The 19805-nt window shown below is 42.8% G+C and overlaps 1 protein-coding gene across 2 annotated transcripts in view; it reads left to right on the forward strand.

The window, feature by feature from the left end:
- The window catches only part of LOC139532043 (cadherin-10-like), a 41522-nt gene extending 27521 nt beyond the window's left edge, over positions 1-14001 (forward strand). Inside the window, exons 8-12 of one of the 2 annotated variants that reach the window (XM_071329154.1) lie at positions 1088-1224; positions 1573-1694; positions 1787-1895; positions 10552-10800; positions 12885-14001. In XM_071329154.1, coding sequence (XP_071185255.1) covers positions 1088-1224; positions 1573-1694; positions 1787-1895; positions 10552-10800; positions 12885-13378 — 1111 coding nt within the window. In that variant the 3' untranslated portion in view covers positions 13379-14001. The other variant, XM_071329155.1, reaches the window with a different exon arrangement.
- The last annotated feature ends 5804 nt before the right edge of the window (positions 14002-19805 follow it).

The following is a 19805-nucleotide window of genomic DNA, read 5'->3' on the forward strand; positions in this document are numbered from 1 at the left end:
AAAGAGTGCACCTTATAGGTAATATGGTGCCAGTTGAGACTCAGAACATACATTGAACTGATCTGGCTCAGCATCTTTGTTATAAATTCAGATAATCCACAGGATTTCATTGGTTGATTGATTGATTGATTGATTGACTACATGTAGTTGGCTGATTAGTTGACTTACTGATTGTTTATAGATGTTCCCTTGCTGAATAAAGCTCTTTTAATTTAGGTAATTTGATTGTTTCATAACCTAATGGACTATTATTGTGTAAGAAACCAAGGTAGCAATAGAAATAAACAATTCCTGGTGTGGTAATAAGTCTATAACAACCATTACATTTTTGGGGGTGGAAATGTGGTTCGCTTTGCTAAATCGAATCCATCAATGTATCCGAGTGTCAGTGTGGAGAGAGGGTGGTTGGAAGAAAAGCAAATTATTGATGGGTCCCTCCTTGTTGACGGCACTGTGAAGAGAATACAGACACTGTTTATTTCCACAGAATTATGTAAGCTAGCCCAGTGTGGTAGCGGCACCAAGTCAAAGTGAATGAGCCTAATTTGCTCTATCGATTCACACTGCGCTGTTCCACACATATGGCGCCTGTCTGTCTGTGTATTTGTCTGTCTGTTGTCTCTGTGTATCTACCTGCCCATCTGTCTGTCTGTCCGTCCATCTCTCCGTCCGTCCGTCTCTCTCTCAAACATGGAGACATGCCAGTCTCTGCTCGTGCAGCACAATGAGGAATGTCAGTAGAATATATAAGTTGACAATGATAAATGAGACAGCATTATAGAAGTATTCATTATTTCCTGACCAAGGAAATAGAAGGAGAGGAATGATACATACTTGCGGGCCAACATTTGGTAATTTGTAGTGTATTTTTTAATAGACTTTAATAGACTGTGTTTTGCTCTAACATAATGAATGATATTGATGGAATTTATCACAGGAGACAAGAACTACAGCTTTATGTCTGGGGCAAAACATCATGTCCATATGATTAATTTGATTTGAATCATGTCTCGATTAGTATGGGTCAATTAACATTAGGGACATTTTTACACAATCAAACATGATGTATTTGTATTACTCTATGCAGATACTCCATTGACCGCCATACCGATCTGGAGAGACTGTTCAACATTGATTCTGTTAACGGCACCATTACAACACTGAAAGGCCTCGACAGGGAGATGTCAAGATGGCATAACATCTCTGTTGTTGCAACTGAAATAAGTAAGATAAACATCCTCTTTTTATTACTTTTTTGGCAAAAAATCTTGTGCCTGTTTGCTACATTTTGTGGCCTTTGTTATTACACAAATTGTTGATGCTAGAGGCATTTATGCACTTTTGAAAATAGACAAAGACACATAAATGGGATGCAAAAGCTGCAGATGTTCACATATGCTTAAAAAAAAAAATCTGCTTATGTTCCACACACCTGGTGTCCCAGGTCTAAATCAGTCCCTTATTAGAGGGGAAGAAATTTTTAAAAGCAGCGGAACTGGCTTCAAGGTCCAGATTTAAATTTGAGGGGTCTACTGTATGGGCCTGCTAACACACTTCAAACATCTTGTTTAGGTAACCCTCGCCAAACCACTCGAGTCCCAGTGTTCATCAAGGTCCTGGACGTTAACGACAATGCACCTGAATTTGCCATGTATTACGAGACATTTGTCTGTGAAAATGTCCAATCAGGACAGGTAAAGTAGACATCATGATACTAAGAATGTTGAGGAAAAGCCTGAAGAAAGTACATGTGTTTTCGAATGCCTTTTTGTTTCACTATCCACAGCTGATTCAGACGATAAGTGCGGTTGACACAGATGAGCCCCTTGTTGGACATAAGTTTGTCTTCAGCATCAGCTCCTCCAATCCAAACTTCACTATCGTTGACAATGAAGGTAAACGTTAGTCTTCTGTAATTCTTTATTGACTAGTAGAATTTACAAGTAGTGAATGATGCTTTGTATCTGGCCATTATCTGTTCATACTGTTCACTGCAAAAAAATGTGTTGTAATTTTTATAGTGCAATACTGGCAGCACATTTCTGTTATATGTCAAGACTTATTTGTCATTTGGATATCAATGGCCTGAAGTACCTATAATTTATTTTGAAATAGTTGAATTCACTCATGCATCTTGTATTTTCAAATTTAAACATAGACTTTAAAAAATATATGTTTTATTGAATATCCGATACATACAATATACTTGCAGTGAAGCCGCTCAACAACTACATCATACCAGTCATCCAACAGATTCCCATTCAGAGCGACACACAGAAGCATTCAGGGTCAATGCCCTGCTCAAGGGCACGTTGACAGATCTACCACCAGGCTAAAAAATGTGAACCCGAACCCTCCAAGATCCCCCCACAGTTCCCCAATAGCTGTCCCTCAACCATTCAAGACCCCTCCCACACTCCCCCCCAGGAAGAAAAATTAAAATACAATTAATTCCATTCCCCACCCCCAAGAACCCCCCAATGCACCAACAACCAAGAGAATGAACTAACGAGAAAAAAGAAGACAGAAGAAAACAGCAAACAACAATGCAAAAAAAGAATGAAACTAAATAATACATTTAAAACAAAGGACATCAAGCACAACTAAAATCATAACAGCAATGCCAACTGTATATGTTTGTGTGCATGTCTGGCACTATTATATGTATGTGTGTGTTCTTGTATGTGTTAATTTGAAACACCTGCACGGCATCAGCCTCAGGCAAACTGGCATTAGTTGTAAAAACACTGCCACTCAGTGTCATTCGAATGTACTTTTTATTATGTTTTATTTAGACTTTTTTTATAACTTTTATCTTTGACCCTCATTCTATCTCCCAACACAGCAACTCCATTCCCACTTGTCTCCAATTCCAATTCCACATCCCAACCCTCAGTTTTTCTCAGCCCATCCCATCTATCTCTTTAAAGATAGACTTGCAGGTAGCGTGCTTAATTACAACAACATACAAAGTAACGTTAACAATTTTTTACTTGCCACAGTATTACATTCATATGCTCTTTTTATCTACCTTAGTTTAATGCACTGACTGTACGTTGCTCTGGATAAGAGTGTCTGCTAAATGACCAAAATGTACATGTGAATGTAAATATAAACACTTGCAATACACACTGCTGGGTATTATTCTAATGAGCTCTGACCCCAAATAAGGCCACATTTTATCAAAATACAAATAGTTTGAGAGTGAAACTCATTAGAATAATACCCAGCAGTGTGCTTTGAGGATTTTCATGTCACATTTTGGTCATTTAGCAGACACTCTTGTCCAGACCGACTTACGGTCAGTGCATTAAACTAAGGTTGATAAATAAACACATATCACAGTCATAGTAAGTAAAACATCTCTGTAGCCATTACTGAGAATGCTTTAGTAGTTAATAATACATTGGTCTTCAAGATTCTATGTATTTGTTGCAAGATACTTTTTTATGTATCTTTGCCGACCTCTGGGTAGTGACAAGTACGTTATTCTAATATTCACAGTAATTTACCACCAGTGTTCTTTAAGTTAAGTTAATATGACCCTTTTCTCAATTTTCGCCTAAAATGACACACCCAAATCTAACTGCCTGTAGCTCAGGACCTGAAGCAAGGATATGCATATTCTTGATTCCATTGAAAGGAAACACTTTGAAGTTTGTGGAAATGTGAAAGGAATGTAGGAGAATATAACACATTAGATCTGGTAAAAGATAATACAAAAAAAAAAAAAAAAATTACCGTTATCTTTCAAATGCAAGAAAAAGGCCATAATGTATTATTCCAACCCAGGCGTAATTTAGATTTTGGCCACTAGATGGTAGCAGTGTATGTGGAAAGTTTTAGACTGATCTAATGAACCATTGCATATCTGTTCAAAATGTTGTATCAAGACTGCCCAAATGTGCCTAATTGGTTTATGAATACATTTTCAAGTTCATAATTGTGCACTCTCCTCAAACAATAGCATAGTATTCTTTCACTATAATAGCTACTGTAAATTGAACAGTGCAGTTAGATTAACATGAATTTAAGCTGTCTGCCTATATCAGATATGTCTGTGTCCTGGGAATTGTTTTTGTTACTTATAACCTCATGCTAATCACATTATCCTACGTTAGCTCAACCGTTCTGTGGGGGGACACCGATCCTGTAGAAGTTAATGTAATATCAGAGCCATGCTACAGTAACATACTGTAAAATGTGCCTACTATATGAAAGTAAGTGCTACTGTAAACATAATATTTGTGTTTCACAGTAATTACATGGGATTGGTGCAAGCAAGTTGTCTGCTAGATATTTGCATATTACAGCATATATATGATTATTAGTTGTTTTATATCACGTGTACTTCTAGATGCCTAAACAAATGCTTCCAAACTTGCAATGAGTACAAAAATACAGTGCTTGCAAAAGTATTCATCCCTCTTGGCGCAGCCCCCTCTCCTTACGCTGATCCCTCCGCCTTTGTAGAATCGGACCGTGGATCATTGCCGGAGGCTCTGGACTGCGGATCATCGCCGGAGGCCCTGGACTGGTGACCGTCTCCGGAAACCGCGAACTGGGGACCGTCGCCGGAAACCCCGGACTGGAGATCGTCGCCGGAGACCCCGGACTGTGGACCATCTGCGGAGGTTCCGGCTGTGAACCGTCGTTGAAGGTTCCGGACTGTGGCCCGTTGTTGGACGTTCCGGACTGTGGCCCGTCGTTGGAGGTTCCGGACTGTGGCCCGTCGTTGGAGGTTCCGGACTGTGAAACGTTGCTGGAAGCTCTGGACTGGGAACTGTTGCCTGAAGCTCTGGACTGGGTGCTGTCGCCGGAAGCTCTGGACTGGGTGCTGTCGCCGGAAGCTCTGGACTGGGTACTGTCGCCGGAAGCTCTGGACTGGGAACTGTCGCCGGAAGCGCTGGACTGGGAACTGTCGCCGGAAGTTCTGGACTGTGGAGGCGCACTGGAAGCCTGATGCGTGGTGCCGGAACTGGTGGTACCAGGCTGCGGACATGTACCTCAGGGCGAGTGCGGGGAAGAGGCACAGGCCGTACTGAACTGTGGAAGCGCACTGGAGGCCTGATGCGTGGTGCCGGTACAGGTGGTACCAGGCTGATGACACGCACCTCAGGGCGAGTGCGGAGAGGAGGCACAGGACGTACTGGATTGTGGAGGCGCACTGAAGACCTGATGCATGGGACCGGTACAGGTGGTACCGGGCTGATGACAAGCACCTCAGGGCGAGTGCGGAGAGGAGGCACAGGACGTACTGGACTGTGGAGGCGCACTGGAGACCTGATGCGTGGGACCGGTACAGGTGGCACAGGGCTGATGACACGCACCTCAGGACGAGTGCGGAGAGGAAGCACCACCCTTCCTGACTGGATGCTCACTCCAGCCCGGCAAGTGTGGGAAGCTAGCACAGGACGCACTGGGCTATGAATGCGCACTGGAGACCTGATGCGTGGGACCGGTACAGGTGACACCGGGCTGATGACACGCACCTCAGCACGCCCGCTCTGCAGCGCTCTCAATGCTAGCACCTCTCTCCGGAATCTTGCGTCGAACTCCTCATCTGACTCCCTGAGTGGCTCTGGTTCGCTCCTCGGCTCCGCCGCCTGCTCCATGTGCCTCCGCCCCCAAAAAAGTATTGGGGTTTCTGTGGCCTACCCCGTTGGTATAACTCCTCGTAATATCGCCATTTCGCTTCCACTGCTTCTATTTCCTCCTTCGGAAGGCAATACTCCCCAGCCTGCGACCAGGGCCCTGCTCCATCCAAAATCTCCTCCCAGGTCCATTCCTCCTGAACACGCTGCTTGGTCCATTTATGGTGGGTTCTTCTGTCACGTTCGTCGTATGAATCGGACCAAGGCGCAGCGTTGTATGCGTACATTCTATTTATTAAAGAATGAACACTGAACAAACTAACAAAAATAACAAAACGAAACGTGAAGCTATATGAATAGTACAGACAGGCAACTAAACACAGAACAAGAACCCACGAACACAAAAGGGAAAATGGCTACCTAAATATTATCCCCAATCAGAGACAACGATAAACAGCTGCCTCTGATTGGGAACCATATCAGGCCACCATATACATACAAATACCTAGACCTACAAAACCCCTAGACATACAAAAACTAGCATACCCACCCTCGTCACACCCTGACCTAACCAAAATATAAAGAAAACAGAGATATCTAAGGTCAGAGCGTGACAGTGTGTGCATATGTATTCACCACCTTTGCCCATAAATAAGATATGGTGCAACCAATTACCTAAAGAAGTCAAATAATTTGTTAAATAAAGTCCAACTGTGATGAATCTAAGTATCACATGATCAGTCACATGATCTGAATATGTATACACCTGTTCTGAAAGGCCACATAGTCTAACACAACTAAGCAAGGGGCACCACCAAGCAAGTTGCCCCATGAAGACTAAGGAGCTCTCCAAACAGGTCAGGGACAAAGTTGTGGAGAAGTACAGATCAGGGTTGGGTTATAAAAAAATATCAGAAACTTTGAACATCCCACAGAGCACCATTAAATCCACTATAAAAAATGGAAAGAATATGGCACCACAACAAACCTGCCAAGAGAGGGCTGCCCACCAAAACTCACAGACCAGGCAAGGAGGGCATTAATCAGAGAGGCAACAAAGAGACCAAAGATAACCCTGAAGGAGCTACAAAGCTCCACAGCGGAGATTGGAGTATCTGTCCATTGGACCACTTTAAGCTGTACACAGCTTTACGGAAGAGTGGCCAGAAAAAAAGCTTAAAGAAAAAATAAGCAAACACATTTGGTGTTCGCAAAAAGGTATGTGGGAGACTCCCAAACATATGGAAGAAGGTACTCTGGTCAGATGAGACTAAAATTTAGCTTTTTGGCCATCAAGGAAAACGCTATGTCTGGCGCAAACCCAACACCTCTCATCACCCCGAGTACCCCATCCCCACAGTGAAGCATGGTGGTGGCAGCATCATGTGGGGATGTTTTTCATCGGCAGGGACTGGGAAACTGGTCAGAATTGAAGGAATGATGGTTGGCGCAAAATATAGGGAATTTCTTGAGGGAAACCTGTTTCAATCTTCCAGAGATTTGAGACTGGGATGGAGGTTCACCTTCCAGCAGGACAATGACCCTAAGCATACTGCTAAAGCAACACTCGAGTGGTTTAAGGGGAAACATTTAAATGTCTTGGAATGACCTAGTCAAAGCCCAGAACTCATTCCAATTGAGAATCTGTGGTATGACTTAAAGATTGCTGTACACTAGCGGAACCCATCCACCTTGAAGGAGCTGGAGCAGTTTTGCCTTGAAGAATGGGCAAAAATCCCAGTGCCTACATGTGCCAAGCTTATAGAAACATACCCCAAGAGACTTGCAGCTGTAATTGCTGCAAATGTTGGCTATACAAAGTAATGACTTTGGGGGGGGTGAATAGTTTTGCACGCTCAAGTTTTCAGTTTTCTGTCTTATTTCTTGTTTGTTTCACAATAATAAATATGTTGCATCTTCAAAGTGGTAGGCATGTGGTTTATGTGAAATTATACAAACCACCCCAAAAATTTTAATTCCAGGTTAAGCAACAAAATAGAAAAAATGTCAAGGGGGTGAATACTTTTGCAAGCCACTATATCTTAGCAAATCAGTAACATTTTAAGACTAGTTACCATTGTGATCTGTTTCCTATGCACATTAAAATGATCAGTCACAACTACCACATGTCAGTTCAGTTGGTACAGCATTCTCACTGACGGGTGAATATAGCCACTTACAAGGCACACCTCAAAATATGTTTATAAGCCAGCGATTATTTCCCCTCTCACACATGTTTTCCCACAATGCACCATCATTTACATAATACTTCAGTAAATATAGAGCAAACAGCAATACAGTACTTCATTGTTCAATTGTATTGTAATACAATCACAACAATTGCTAACATTGAATATGTAATTACAGTATATATTACAGCACACCAATTCATATTTGGTGTTTTATATTACTTGCACTTGTAGAGACCTTATCAAAGGCTTCTAAACTGGCAGTGACTACAGGGCAAAACAGATCAAGAGGACATAGTTAAACACACAACCATAAAAGGTTTGGGTTTTACTGCCTCTCCGATCTGTCCCCTACACATATCAGTGGTGACCTCGGGGGCTTTGAGGTACCAGAACGCATGAAAAAAAAATCACCTTTATAATAGCATTACTGTCGCTTTTGCGTACTGGCATAGAGCATTAGGGTAGAGGAACTTGCAGAAGTTGCACACATGAGGGAAAAGTTTGTAGCCTAGGAACCGGAAAAATGTTGGCCTTTTATGACCGGATTTCATGAAATTCTACATCATTTTATATCATTGAAGATTTTAGCAGAATTGTTTTTAATACCTCACAAATCGAAATTACAGCCTACTTAGACACTGACAAACTGAGATCAATAAAAACTATCTTGTCTTGAATCCATCAATAGCCTAGGCCTAGGTGTGTGGAGACACATACAGTGTATTGTACAATATGAGAAGGACATTTAAGTCCTAAAAAAGCTTTCCAGTTTCACTGACTCACCCAATGATGCGCAGCTAACTCACCGGCGATGGCTGATACCCTTTTGTCAAAATCCTCTCTCTTGTTTTACTTTGTAAGACAATACTGTTCGCTCAATAGGCATATTTAAAAGTTCATAACATAAACTCGGCAAAAAAAGAAATGTCCTCTCACTGTCAACTGCGCTTATTTTCAGCAAACTTAACATGTGTAAATATTTGTATGAACATAATAAGATTCAACAACTGAGACATAAACTGAACAAGTTCCATAGACATGTGACTAACATAAATGGAATAATATGTCCCTGAACAAAGGGGGGGATCAAAATCAAAAGTAACAGTCAGTAGCTGGTGTGGCCACCAGCTGCATTAAGTTCTGCAGTCCATGTCCTCCATCTCATGGACTGCACCAGATTTGCCACTTCTTGCTGTGAGATGTTACCCCACTCTTCCACCAAGGCACCTGCAAGTTCCTGGACATTTCTGGGGAGAATGGCCCTAGCCCTCACCCTCCGATCCAACAGCCCCAGATGTGCTCAATCGGATTGAGATCCGGGCTCTTCGCTGGCCATGGCAGAACAATGACATTCCTGTCTTGCAGGAATTCACGCACAGAACGAGCAGTATGGCTGGTGGCATTGTCATGCTGGAGGGTCATATCAGGATGAGCCTGCAGGAAGAGTACCACATGAGGGAGGAGGATGTCTTCCCAGTAAGGCACAGCTTTGAGATTGCCTGCAATGACAACAAGCTCAGTCCGATGATGCTGTGACACACCGCCCCAGACCATGACGGACCCTCCACCTCCAAATCGATCCCACTCCAGAGTACAGGCCTTGGTGTAACGCTCATTCCTTCGACGATAAACGCAAATCCGACCATCACCTCTGCTGAGACAAACCGCGACTCGTCAGTGAAGAGTACTTTTTGCCAGTCCTGTCTGTTCCAGCGACAGGGTGTTTGTGCTCATAGGCGATGTTGTTACCTTACAACAAGCCTACAAGCCCTCAGTTCAGCCTTATTCAGCTTACTTCGGACAGTCTGAGCACTGATGGAGGGATTGTGCGTTCCTGGTGTAACTCAGGCATCCTGTACCTGTCCCGCAGGTGTGATGTTCAGATGTATCAATCCTGTGCAGGTGTTGTTACATGTGGTTGCCACTTCGAGGACAATCAGCTGTCCGTACTGTCTCCCTGTAGCGCTGTCTTAGGCATCTCACAGCACAGACATTGCAATTTATTTCCCTGGCCACATCTGCATTACTCATGCCTCCTTACAGCATGCCTAAGGCACGTTCACACAGATGAGCAGGGACCCTGGGCATCTTTCTTTTGGTGTTTTTCAGAGTCATTAGAAATGCCTCTTTAGTGTCTTAAGTGTTCATAACTGTGACCTTAATTGCCTGCGGTCTGTAGCTGTTAGTGTCTTAACGACCGTTCCATAGGTGCATGTTCATTCATTGTTTGTGGTTCATTGAACAAGCATGGGAAACAGTGTTTAATCCCTTTACAATGAAGATCTGTGAAGTTATTTGGATTTTTAAGAATTATTTTTGAAAGACAGGGTCCTGAAAAAGGGACGTTTCTTTTTTTGCTGAGTTTATTTGGTGAGCCTACAGGCTGATTAGTCTTCTCTTTTCCATAGGAACCATTTGCTTTCCAATCTGTCTTTTCCCACAATTGTATTTGAAATATTGCGAAAGGCCTGTTTTGGCTGAATGTCATTTTACAGCAGTGTAGCGGAGTGCCATTGAGCCCCCAAAATACATTGCTCTTTACAGTACTGTATTGTAATATATAATTACAGTAGCTAACTGTACATTTGTTGCTGTACATTTACAGCAATTTATTACAGTGATGGTGTGAGATGTATTACGTACTTTTTTGTAACCTATGGAGCTGCAACGATACAAGCTTTAGGGGGACTATTTGTTCAAAACATTACAAACTACCTTTCATTTCTCATATCCTCTATTTCTTTCCTCTGCAATCCACCCCTTAGATAACACAGCCAGGATCCTGACTCGGAGGGCTGGATTCAGCCGGCGTGAGATGAATACCTACCTACTGCCCGTGGTGATCTCGGACAATGACTACCCTATCCAGAGCAGCACCAGCACTTTGACTGTGAATGTGTGTGCCTGCGACAGCCGGGGGAACATGCAGTCCTGCAACACTGAGGCTCTGCTGTCTGCCGGGCTGAGCACTGGAGCCCTGGTGGCTATCCTGCTCTGTGTCATTATCCTCTTGAGTAAGTATTACTATTAATTACACTGGTACAGACATTCAACGGCTTTGTTCAAATGTAGTGAACTATAGGGAATATGGTGCCATTTGGGAGACGCCCAAATCAGAGTCAGAGCACTCAATTAGTCTTAAGTCTAAACACACGGTAAAGTATAACCCACCTATCCAATTCACGTATTACAAAGTGGAGGCAATTATTATGGGCTGTGTTGGACTGTGTTGGACCACAAATAACTATACTGCACTGTGCTGAACAGGTCTGTAGCCACAAAGTTCTTCGACAGCACTTAAATCCACTGTGCTACTTCTGTGACTCTACACCTTCTTCTTTGTGTGTATTCCTTTCATCATCATTCTTCAACTAAAGATAGTTGAATGTAGGACCACTCGCTGAGGCATACTTTGCTGGCTGCTTGTGTAAATACAGTGTGTTTCCTCAAGAAAATGGTGCAGGGGGATGAAAGCTTTCATTAGTGGATATATCCACTTGACAAAAAGGTTTGTGTTTTTCCGTGCTAAAGTAGGTCACATGCTATTTCCTGACTTCCTAAAGGACCACTTCAGCCCCCTTTGTGAGCTAATGCAGTATTGTAAAAGCACACAGTGCAAAACTGTGTTGTATGCAAGCATTTTCCATGGCAAAAAGCTAAAATATGTAGTGCTTATGTTCAAGGGTATATCAATAAGTAATGGCCAAAATACTGACTTCGAACCTGGTACTGCACTTGGCCAAGCATAACCCCAGTGCCACCAAAACAGCATCATATAGGAGGAGCCTATTTAAGATGTTGATCAATTCAATTATCCCATTAAAAGTCATGACAGTGACCTAACGGCAACATACATATCCACTGAGTTTTCTTTGTGTACTTCACTTCACATCGTGCCTAAGAACAGCCCTTAGCCCTGTGTTATACACAATATTACTCAGGTTCTAATGTGCCTGAGTGTGTTTGCTAATCTTCCTCCTCACGCAATACTGCAGAGACCCAGCTCATCTATTGATGTGTTCACCTCTTCATGTTTATGCTATCTTTCTTTCACAAACACCTGTTTCATGATCTCCACTTAACTAGAATCATGTTTGCATCCTCACCTAGCAACTGATTCATCGCTAGCAAATTGAGTATTGACATTTCTTCCACTGCATGCCTGTTCCTCCTCACAGTCTCCCTTCACTTGTCTGTCTCACACTGAAGAGAGCTCAACTGTAGCTCTGGCTTCTGGCTCACTCAGATTGGAAGTGCTGAAGGTTGAACCCCATGCTTGCCTTTTGAGCGAAATATCATGACATCTGCTCATTATCCAATGGTTCTCGCTTGAACCCCTATGACAGGCTGTCTAATTCACCTCTACTATGCCTCCGACAGACAGGCAGGCAGGCAGTAGGCACTGAGCTGGAACGGTTTGCCCTCCTGCTTCTCCTCCTCTTCGCCACCCCAAACCGCCCAAAACCACAGCATGGGTCAGTCAGAAAGGTCTGGTCACAGGGCCTCTAAAGAGCCCCTCCTGCAGAGAGAGCTTTATAATTAACACCTAGGTGGGAGGCAGGTAGCGCACTACAGCACCTGCTGAGAGGTGGAACGAGGAGGAGGAGGAAGAGGGGGAGGAGGGAGTAACACTGACTGGCTGGAATTATTTTAGCTATTTTTGCTCCTTTTTCATGAAAATAATGAGCTGTACCGCACAAAAATCCCACACTCTCATAGCGCCACTCTCTGGATGCAAATTTCTGCTCATGCTGGCAAGTTTTGATTAAAAGTCCTGCTCAGAAATGAAAATATGGTAAGATGCATTTAATCATGTGTGTAAGTGTAGTCTGACTTGAGAGAGAAAAAAAGGAGGCACTCTTTCAAGTGCTACAGCTTTTCTACAGTGAATGTGAAGTTAAGCGGAAAAGAGAAAGAAAATCTTTTCTGCTGAATCTTTAATAAAAGGAGGTGAGTGCCCGTGGCAGTGCAGCGGATTTATCACTGATAGCAAATGCGTCTTTCTCTCTTCTGTGCATTTCTGAGTCTCCTTAATGCATGACACATGACTCCTCTCCCATCTCATACTCAAGTTCTTCTCTCTCTTTGTTGTCTATAGTGATCGTGGTGCTGTTCGCTGCCCTGAGGAGGCAGCAGAGGAAGAAGGAACCTCTGATCATCTCCAAAGAGGATGTGAGAGACAACGTCGTCAGCTACAACGATGAAGGGGGCGGAGAGGAGGACACCCAGGCCTTTGATATTGGCACGCTGCGCAACCCAGAGGTGATGGACGCTAACAAGCTGCGCAGGGATATCATCCCAGAGATGCTATTTCCCTTCCAGAGGACATCACCTATAAAGGATAACGCCGACGTCAGAGAATTCATTCATGGGAGACTCCACGAGAACGACTCGGACCCCACCGCGCCGCCCTACGACTCCCTGGCCACCTACGCCTATGAGGGGAGCGGCTCGCTAGCCGAGTCCCTCAGCTCCCTGGAGTCTGGATGTGTGGAGGGGGACCAGGAGTACGATTACCTCAGCAACTGGGGACCCCCGTTCAAAAAACTAGCAGATATGTATATAGGGAAGGACACGGCGAGAGAAACCTAGATCACAATTAGGCCTATACTAAAGCAGCTCATCATCAACGTTGTGTCTCAATAATCTCTCTCACACACTTTCCTGCCACCCATCCATTGATTCATATGAATGGTCAAGTAGATATCAAGACTTGAACATTACACTCAATACTGGTGGTGACATTTCTCACAGTTTTACTGTTTTTGGTATAATCAGTAAAGATGCCTTTGAATTTTAGGAAATTTTGTGAACAATGGTGTGGACAATGTGTTTTGTAACTGAGGAACGAGATAGTAGTCTTGTATACTATCAATGTTTAATGGGAAAACATATTCACGAAAAAAAGTTTAAAAAAAATAGCTTTTCCTGCTAATTACATTTGAAATAGATACATGTATGAACAGTTTTTCCATGATGGACATACTATATCCTATTCACTATCTTTGTTTGACAAACAATGTTCATGTGAATGGTTGGTAAGGTTAATTCGTCAAACTGTGGATTCATTTCATCATAGGTGTACAATGTAATAAGGACGTGTACGTTGTAGGGTAACTGTTACACACTGAATTCATGTTGTTTGAATGCCAAGTCATATTGTTTTATATTTATATTTTTATACTTATTTTATTAATAAAAATTCCCCAAAAACACCTCACTTTTTCCCTATTTTTCCATAGATAAGTGCATAGATCATGCCTTGCCCTCTATAAAATATACAATGATACATCATATCAGTGGAATATGGTAGCATCGCTATTCAGCAGATGATGCATATTGTAAATCTTACATGGCCACATATGAACTACAGGAAACTGTACGTGAGCTACAACCAGTGGCGATTTTAGCATGTAAATCTTGATGTGGCAAAAAAAAAGTGGGATGCCTGCCAGCAAAGCCACTACACAACACAGCACTAAACAATACATGAATTGGACTATAACGGTGACAAATGGTGCCCACAAACTGTTAGGGCCTACATAAAGCTGTTCCAACAGCAGAGTCCCAACACCTTACAACTGCTACACCTGGCTATCAGCGGAGTCTTGTCTGGCAGCGAAACAGTTAATTCATCCTCATTTACTACCTTTTAAAAAAGCATAACTGATATGGCTGACTTGCTTAAACAAATGTGGTTTCTACTGACAATTAAGATGTACAAACTATGGCATAAGGGGACGACAAGTGGATAAGAGGCAATCCGTAATTTCAGAACATGGGCCGTTCTTACAGTGTACTCGCTGTACACCAAGTCAGAACCGTAGGATAAATAAAGGGGGCATAATAGCAGACAATGAAAGCTCTCACAATATTCGATGATTACATTTCTCAAAAACAGGTTATAGGCTACATGTGCACCACCAAGTTAGAACAGTAGGCGAAATTAAGGGGTGAAAATAGACCAAATTATTATCCACTGAATAGCAGGCCAATGTTAGTGGTTGCTTTGCAATGCTTGCAGTTAGCCACGGATGTCACGCTGGTATAAAGGATTTGGAGACAGGCGCAGAAATACATCATCTGGGTTTTTAATACACCCAAAAGAAACACGTATACAAAACACTGGGATGTACCCAAACAAAAGAGTGAGGGTAAACCTCGTAGAACGACACGGGGCGAGACCCGTAATACACAATGCACAAAACACGCAGCACAGGCTGAGACAACGCATAGGTACTCACACGACCAACGGTCATGGGAACAATAATCGACAACCCAATTGGGGAAACAAAGGGCACATTTATACAAACACAACCAGTGAGGAATTGGAACCAGGTGTGCGTAATGACAGTTCAGTGCAACCTAGAAGGCCGGTGACGTCGACCTCTGGAAATGGTGACCAGAATGAGCAGCAGTACGAGGGGATCCGTGACTTCTGATTCCTTCCAAACTACTCATTGTTGAATTTGCAATTTCCAACTTGTTGTGTAATTTTTATGTCCAATGGCCGATGAGCACCGATACGCTTTATCTATAATTTCTCTTAATTATTTATCTTCCTATGACAAGGATTAAAAAGGATTAGCCAGTATATTGTCGATTAGATTTATGATGACTGCTAGCTAAGATTTTGAAAGTAAGATGTTTACATCTCCAATAAAAGCTACTGTACTTACAACGGATTTGACGCCATTTTATCTGTGGCCAATGATCTTGAGCCTTCTTGGAAGGGCTCTTCTAATGTAACTCTATGGCAGGACCCAAAGGGCTTAAATGTTCGATGTCTACACTTACTAAGGACTTAGCCTTGTGACGTAGTGTCCCCATGAGTAACAGAACACTGAGCCAATCATGGTGCAAAGCTCCTATTTTCTGCTGGCTTGCCCCACCACAGAAAGCACTGAGCTAGGCTGAAACATCTGCATTTTGGAGCTGCCTTACTCAAGAAAACAAAAAAGAGACCATGATTGCATGCTGCTTTATTAACTCAATTATATATATATTTTTTATATTGTGACACGCATTAATGACAAAATAACATTCAAAATAGGCAAGCCCCCCCATTTTTTATTTATTTATAATTTATAAAAGCAATTTTTTGTGTTGCTAAAAATGTGGGGCTCAAAACTATTGGGGGGGTATTTTATAAGATGATCAACAGCTCTTGACTCTCCCTTTGTGGACATATTTTCTCTTGTTGAATTAGTTCTCTTTTTCCCCCCATCCAATTTATTACATTTCAGCTATCTTTCTCTCTCTTCCCTCTGAGGTTACACACAACATTAACTTCCTACTTGTTTAGCAAGCACAATTATCGATAATGTCGCTGTATGCATATTTTGAAACGGGTGGAATCAAATCCAATATAGCAAATGGATGTGTCCCAAAATGGCACCCTATTCCCTCATTTTGTGTAAACTCTTTGTAAAAAGGGTTCCAAAGGGGTTATTTGGCTGTCCCCATAGGAGAACTCTTTTTGATTCCAGTTAGAACCCTTTCGGGTTCAAAAAGGGTTCTTCAAACTGTTCTCCTATGGGGACAGCCAAATAACCCTTAGTTAAATCAGGAGTTTAACTAAATATATAATCTACTTACCGCACAAGCCGCAGTCCAAGCCGCAGTCCAAGCCGCAGTAGTCCAAGCCGCAGTCCAAGCCGCAGTCCAAGCCGCAGTCCAAGCCGCAGTCCAAGCCGCAGTCCAAGCCGCAGTCCAAGCCGCAGTAGTCCAAGCCGCAGTCCAAACTTTGAAGTATACCTGTGGGTTTGGTCATGATTAGTTTTACAATATAATAATGTTTTATCTCTTTGAAGTGCCATTCCTTATGGCAACACAACATGGTTACTAATGAAGTCTCCATGGTTAGCTAACATTCTCATCTCATGCTAATACTAATAGTATTAGCAGTAATAGTATTACTCTTCCTCCAGCAAGATGGTGTCTTGATTTATGATAGACACACTGACTGCTATGGACAATGTGGGAGTCTATGGCAGTAATAGTACACCGTCATTTACCAGATGATTTTTTCCAAACTGACTGACTGTAAATATCACACCCATTTCCACAGTGAGTAAAAATCAAGTAACATTCTACCTTTCCTTTTTAATTGAATTGATGCCTTATCCAGGAATATACTACATCTGTAGAACAACACTATGTCATTATTGGAGCCACCCAAGACATTTGATTAGAAGCACAATCGGAGCTGTAGTTTCAGAACAAAGAGGGGGGCTTCCTGACTCTACTGAGAGACCCGACCAATACTACAGTATGCCTTTCTGAATAATGCATTCGGGCAGAGAGACAAGCCAAGGTGACTGCAAAGACGTGCCACTGTCACTGGCCATTACCTTTAGACTTTAGTCCGTATCCCAAATGGCACCCTATTCCCTATATAATCTATTATATCTGGTCAAAAGTAGTGTACTATAAAAGGAATATGGTGCCATTTTGGACACACAGGCGGTAATATGGCACACTATGAATCGTCCATGTCGTTTGTAGCCAAAAATTCTGCATTAATATTCCAAGCACCACGTCAGTACTATGCAACATTAGTTATGGTGTGATATCAGTGCTGTGAAGTGGGAGAGACCTATATCTAAGGTCAATGTATTTTCCATTATATTTAGTGAGGTAGTTTGATTATAAGTTTTATGTGTAGCTAGCCTAGTCAGCACAGTGAAGTCACACTTTACCAGTCTATGACGTTTGGATGCTGACGTAATAGAGGCCTATGGGTTGTTCTTGAACTGCGGAGGCATTTTCAGATCTTCACCTTTGGAACCATGAAAAACACTTTAAAATGAAAAATAGTTACACATCATAAATGTTTCTGCTTAATTCGCTTGTCCCAGTACTGACCGAGTAGAGTTTTAGTGACATGTTTTGGGAATTTAGCGATATCTATCTATTATTTTGAACACTAGAAAGTAAACAAGAGTATTTCATATATAGTATAGATCAATAAAAAACAAAGAAGGCTTTTGAAACACCTACTTTTTCTTTACAAATATAAAATGCATCTCTCAGTTTTATGTCATTGGTGTTACCACCTTAAAAATCATTCATTACAAAGATACACAAAGACCTTGAGCATTCCCTCCAGTGGCAAACTGTTACCGGGGGAGGGGTCTATATTAACTACAATTCTTGCATAATTGCACCCTTTTAGTTTGTCATACATTTTAGGATTCCATTTATCATTTGGGGTTTCTAAATCCAAGTGTCACTTGGTGTTACTCAATGTCAATAAAGGGAAATTACAATTACATTGTGAGAAAAATGATGAATCATATATGTTTCATGGATTAATGGCCTTAGCTTTGAGAATATGTGGCCTCTATTTCCCAAAATCTAAATTTACCTCAAATGTAGCATTGGTGTGACCATCATTGGTGTTACTAGATGCATTTAAGTTTGACAAAATCTAGGAAAAATGTGCTAAACATTTTTTCTTTATTTTTTGCCATACCCAAATGCCACCACAATTCAAAAACTTTCTAAAGGTACTGTGTGTACTGTAATATGCCATAAGGTTTCATAAATATGTTTCCTAAACAGCATGAACATATTTTTTTTGATAATAGGGATTCAATCAAATGCACCTATGTCACGCCCTGACCTTAGAGATCCTTATTTATTCTCTATGATTGGTTAGGTCAGGGTGTGACTCGGGTGGGAGAATCTATGTTATCTATTTCTTTGTTGTTTTTGCATAGTGTGGTTCCCAATCAGAGGTAGCTGTCTATCGTATATAAGTTGTCAATTTCCATTTGGGTTCTGTGGGGTGTTGTTTTCCGTTTAGTATCTGTGCCTGACTGAACTGTTCGCATTCATAGCCCGGTGCGCTCTGTACCAGCTCCCCGCAGTTGACGTGCTAGAGTGGGCATTCAGCCAGGGCGGATTATGCCGGCTCAGCGCTCCTGGCCTCCGGTGCGTCTCTTCGGTCAAGGATATCCTGCGCCAGCTCTATGCACGGTATCCCCAGTTAGCCAGCACAGCCCAGTGCGGCCTGTTTCAGCACCCCGCACTTGCCGTGCTACAGGGGGATTCAGCCAGGACGCGTTGTACCAGCTCTGTGCTCCAGACCTCCAGTGCGCCTCAACGGCCCAGCATATCCTGCGCCGGCTCTACGCACTATGCCTCCAGTGCGCCTTCATAGCCCAGTGCGTCCCGTGCCAGCTCTCCACACTCACCGAGCTGGAGTGGGTATCCAGCCAGGACGTGTTGTGGCAGCTCCCCGCACCAGGCTTCCAGTACGTCTCCTCAGTCCGGTGAGACCTGTTCCGGCTCCACGTATGAAGCCTCCAGTGATAATCCATGTCCCGGAGCCTCCAGTGATGATCCATGGCACGAAGCCTCCAGTGATGATCCGTGGCCCGTTGCCTGCAGCTATGATCCATGGCACGAAGCTTCCAGCTATGATCCATGGCACGAAGCCTCCAGCGATGATCCATGGCACTGAGCCTTCAGCGAGGGCTCCAAGTCCAGAGCCTTCGGCGAGGGTTCCAAGTCCGGAGCCTTCGGCGAGGGTACCAAGTCCGGAGCCTCCGGCGAGGGTTCCCGGTCCGCCGGTCCCCCGATATTTTACACACTCACGAAGGTACCCATAAGCAATAATTTCTGATGAAAAACACAAATGTGAAAAACTGTGGATATAGCGTATTGGATATAATCTCTTCATATAATGCACTACTTTTTAACAGGGCCCATAGGGGATTTGACCACTGCATAGGGTGCTGTTTCAGACGCACATTAAAACAACACAGAGGGGAAGAACTCACATCTTCCACCTCCCTCCCTCACATGTGGCAGCTTGTGAGTACTTATGTTTTGCATATCCTGTTTGCATGTCATATGGAATAATACATGGCAGATACCTTATTATGGTGAGAGGATTCCCATGGTAAGCAAATGCTCTACTGCTCACAGTGCACTTTAAGTGCAAAGCGGCAGATGACAATCGCTGATCTTTTTTTCCCACACTTTAACTTCCTCAGATGTGACAAGCATT

The sequence above is a fragment of the Salvelinus alpinus genome, chromosome 10 (genome assembly GCF_045679555.1).
Source record: "Salvelinus alpinus chromosome 10, SLU_Salpinus.1, whole genome shotgun sequence".
NCBI classification, from domain to species: domain Eukaryota; kingdom Metazoa; phylum Chordata; class Actinopteri; order Salmoniformes; family Salmonidae; genus Salvelinus; species Salvelinus alpinus.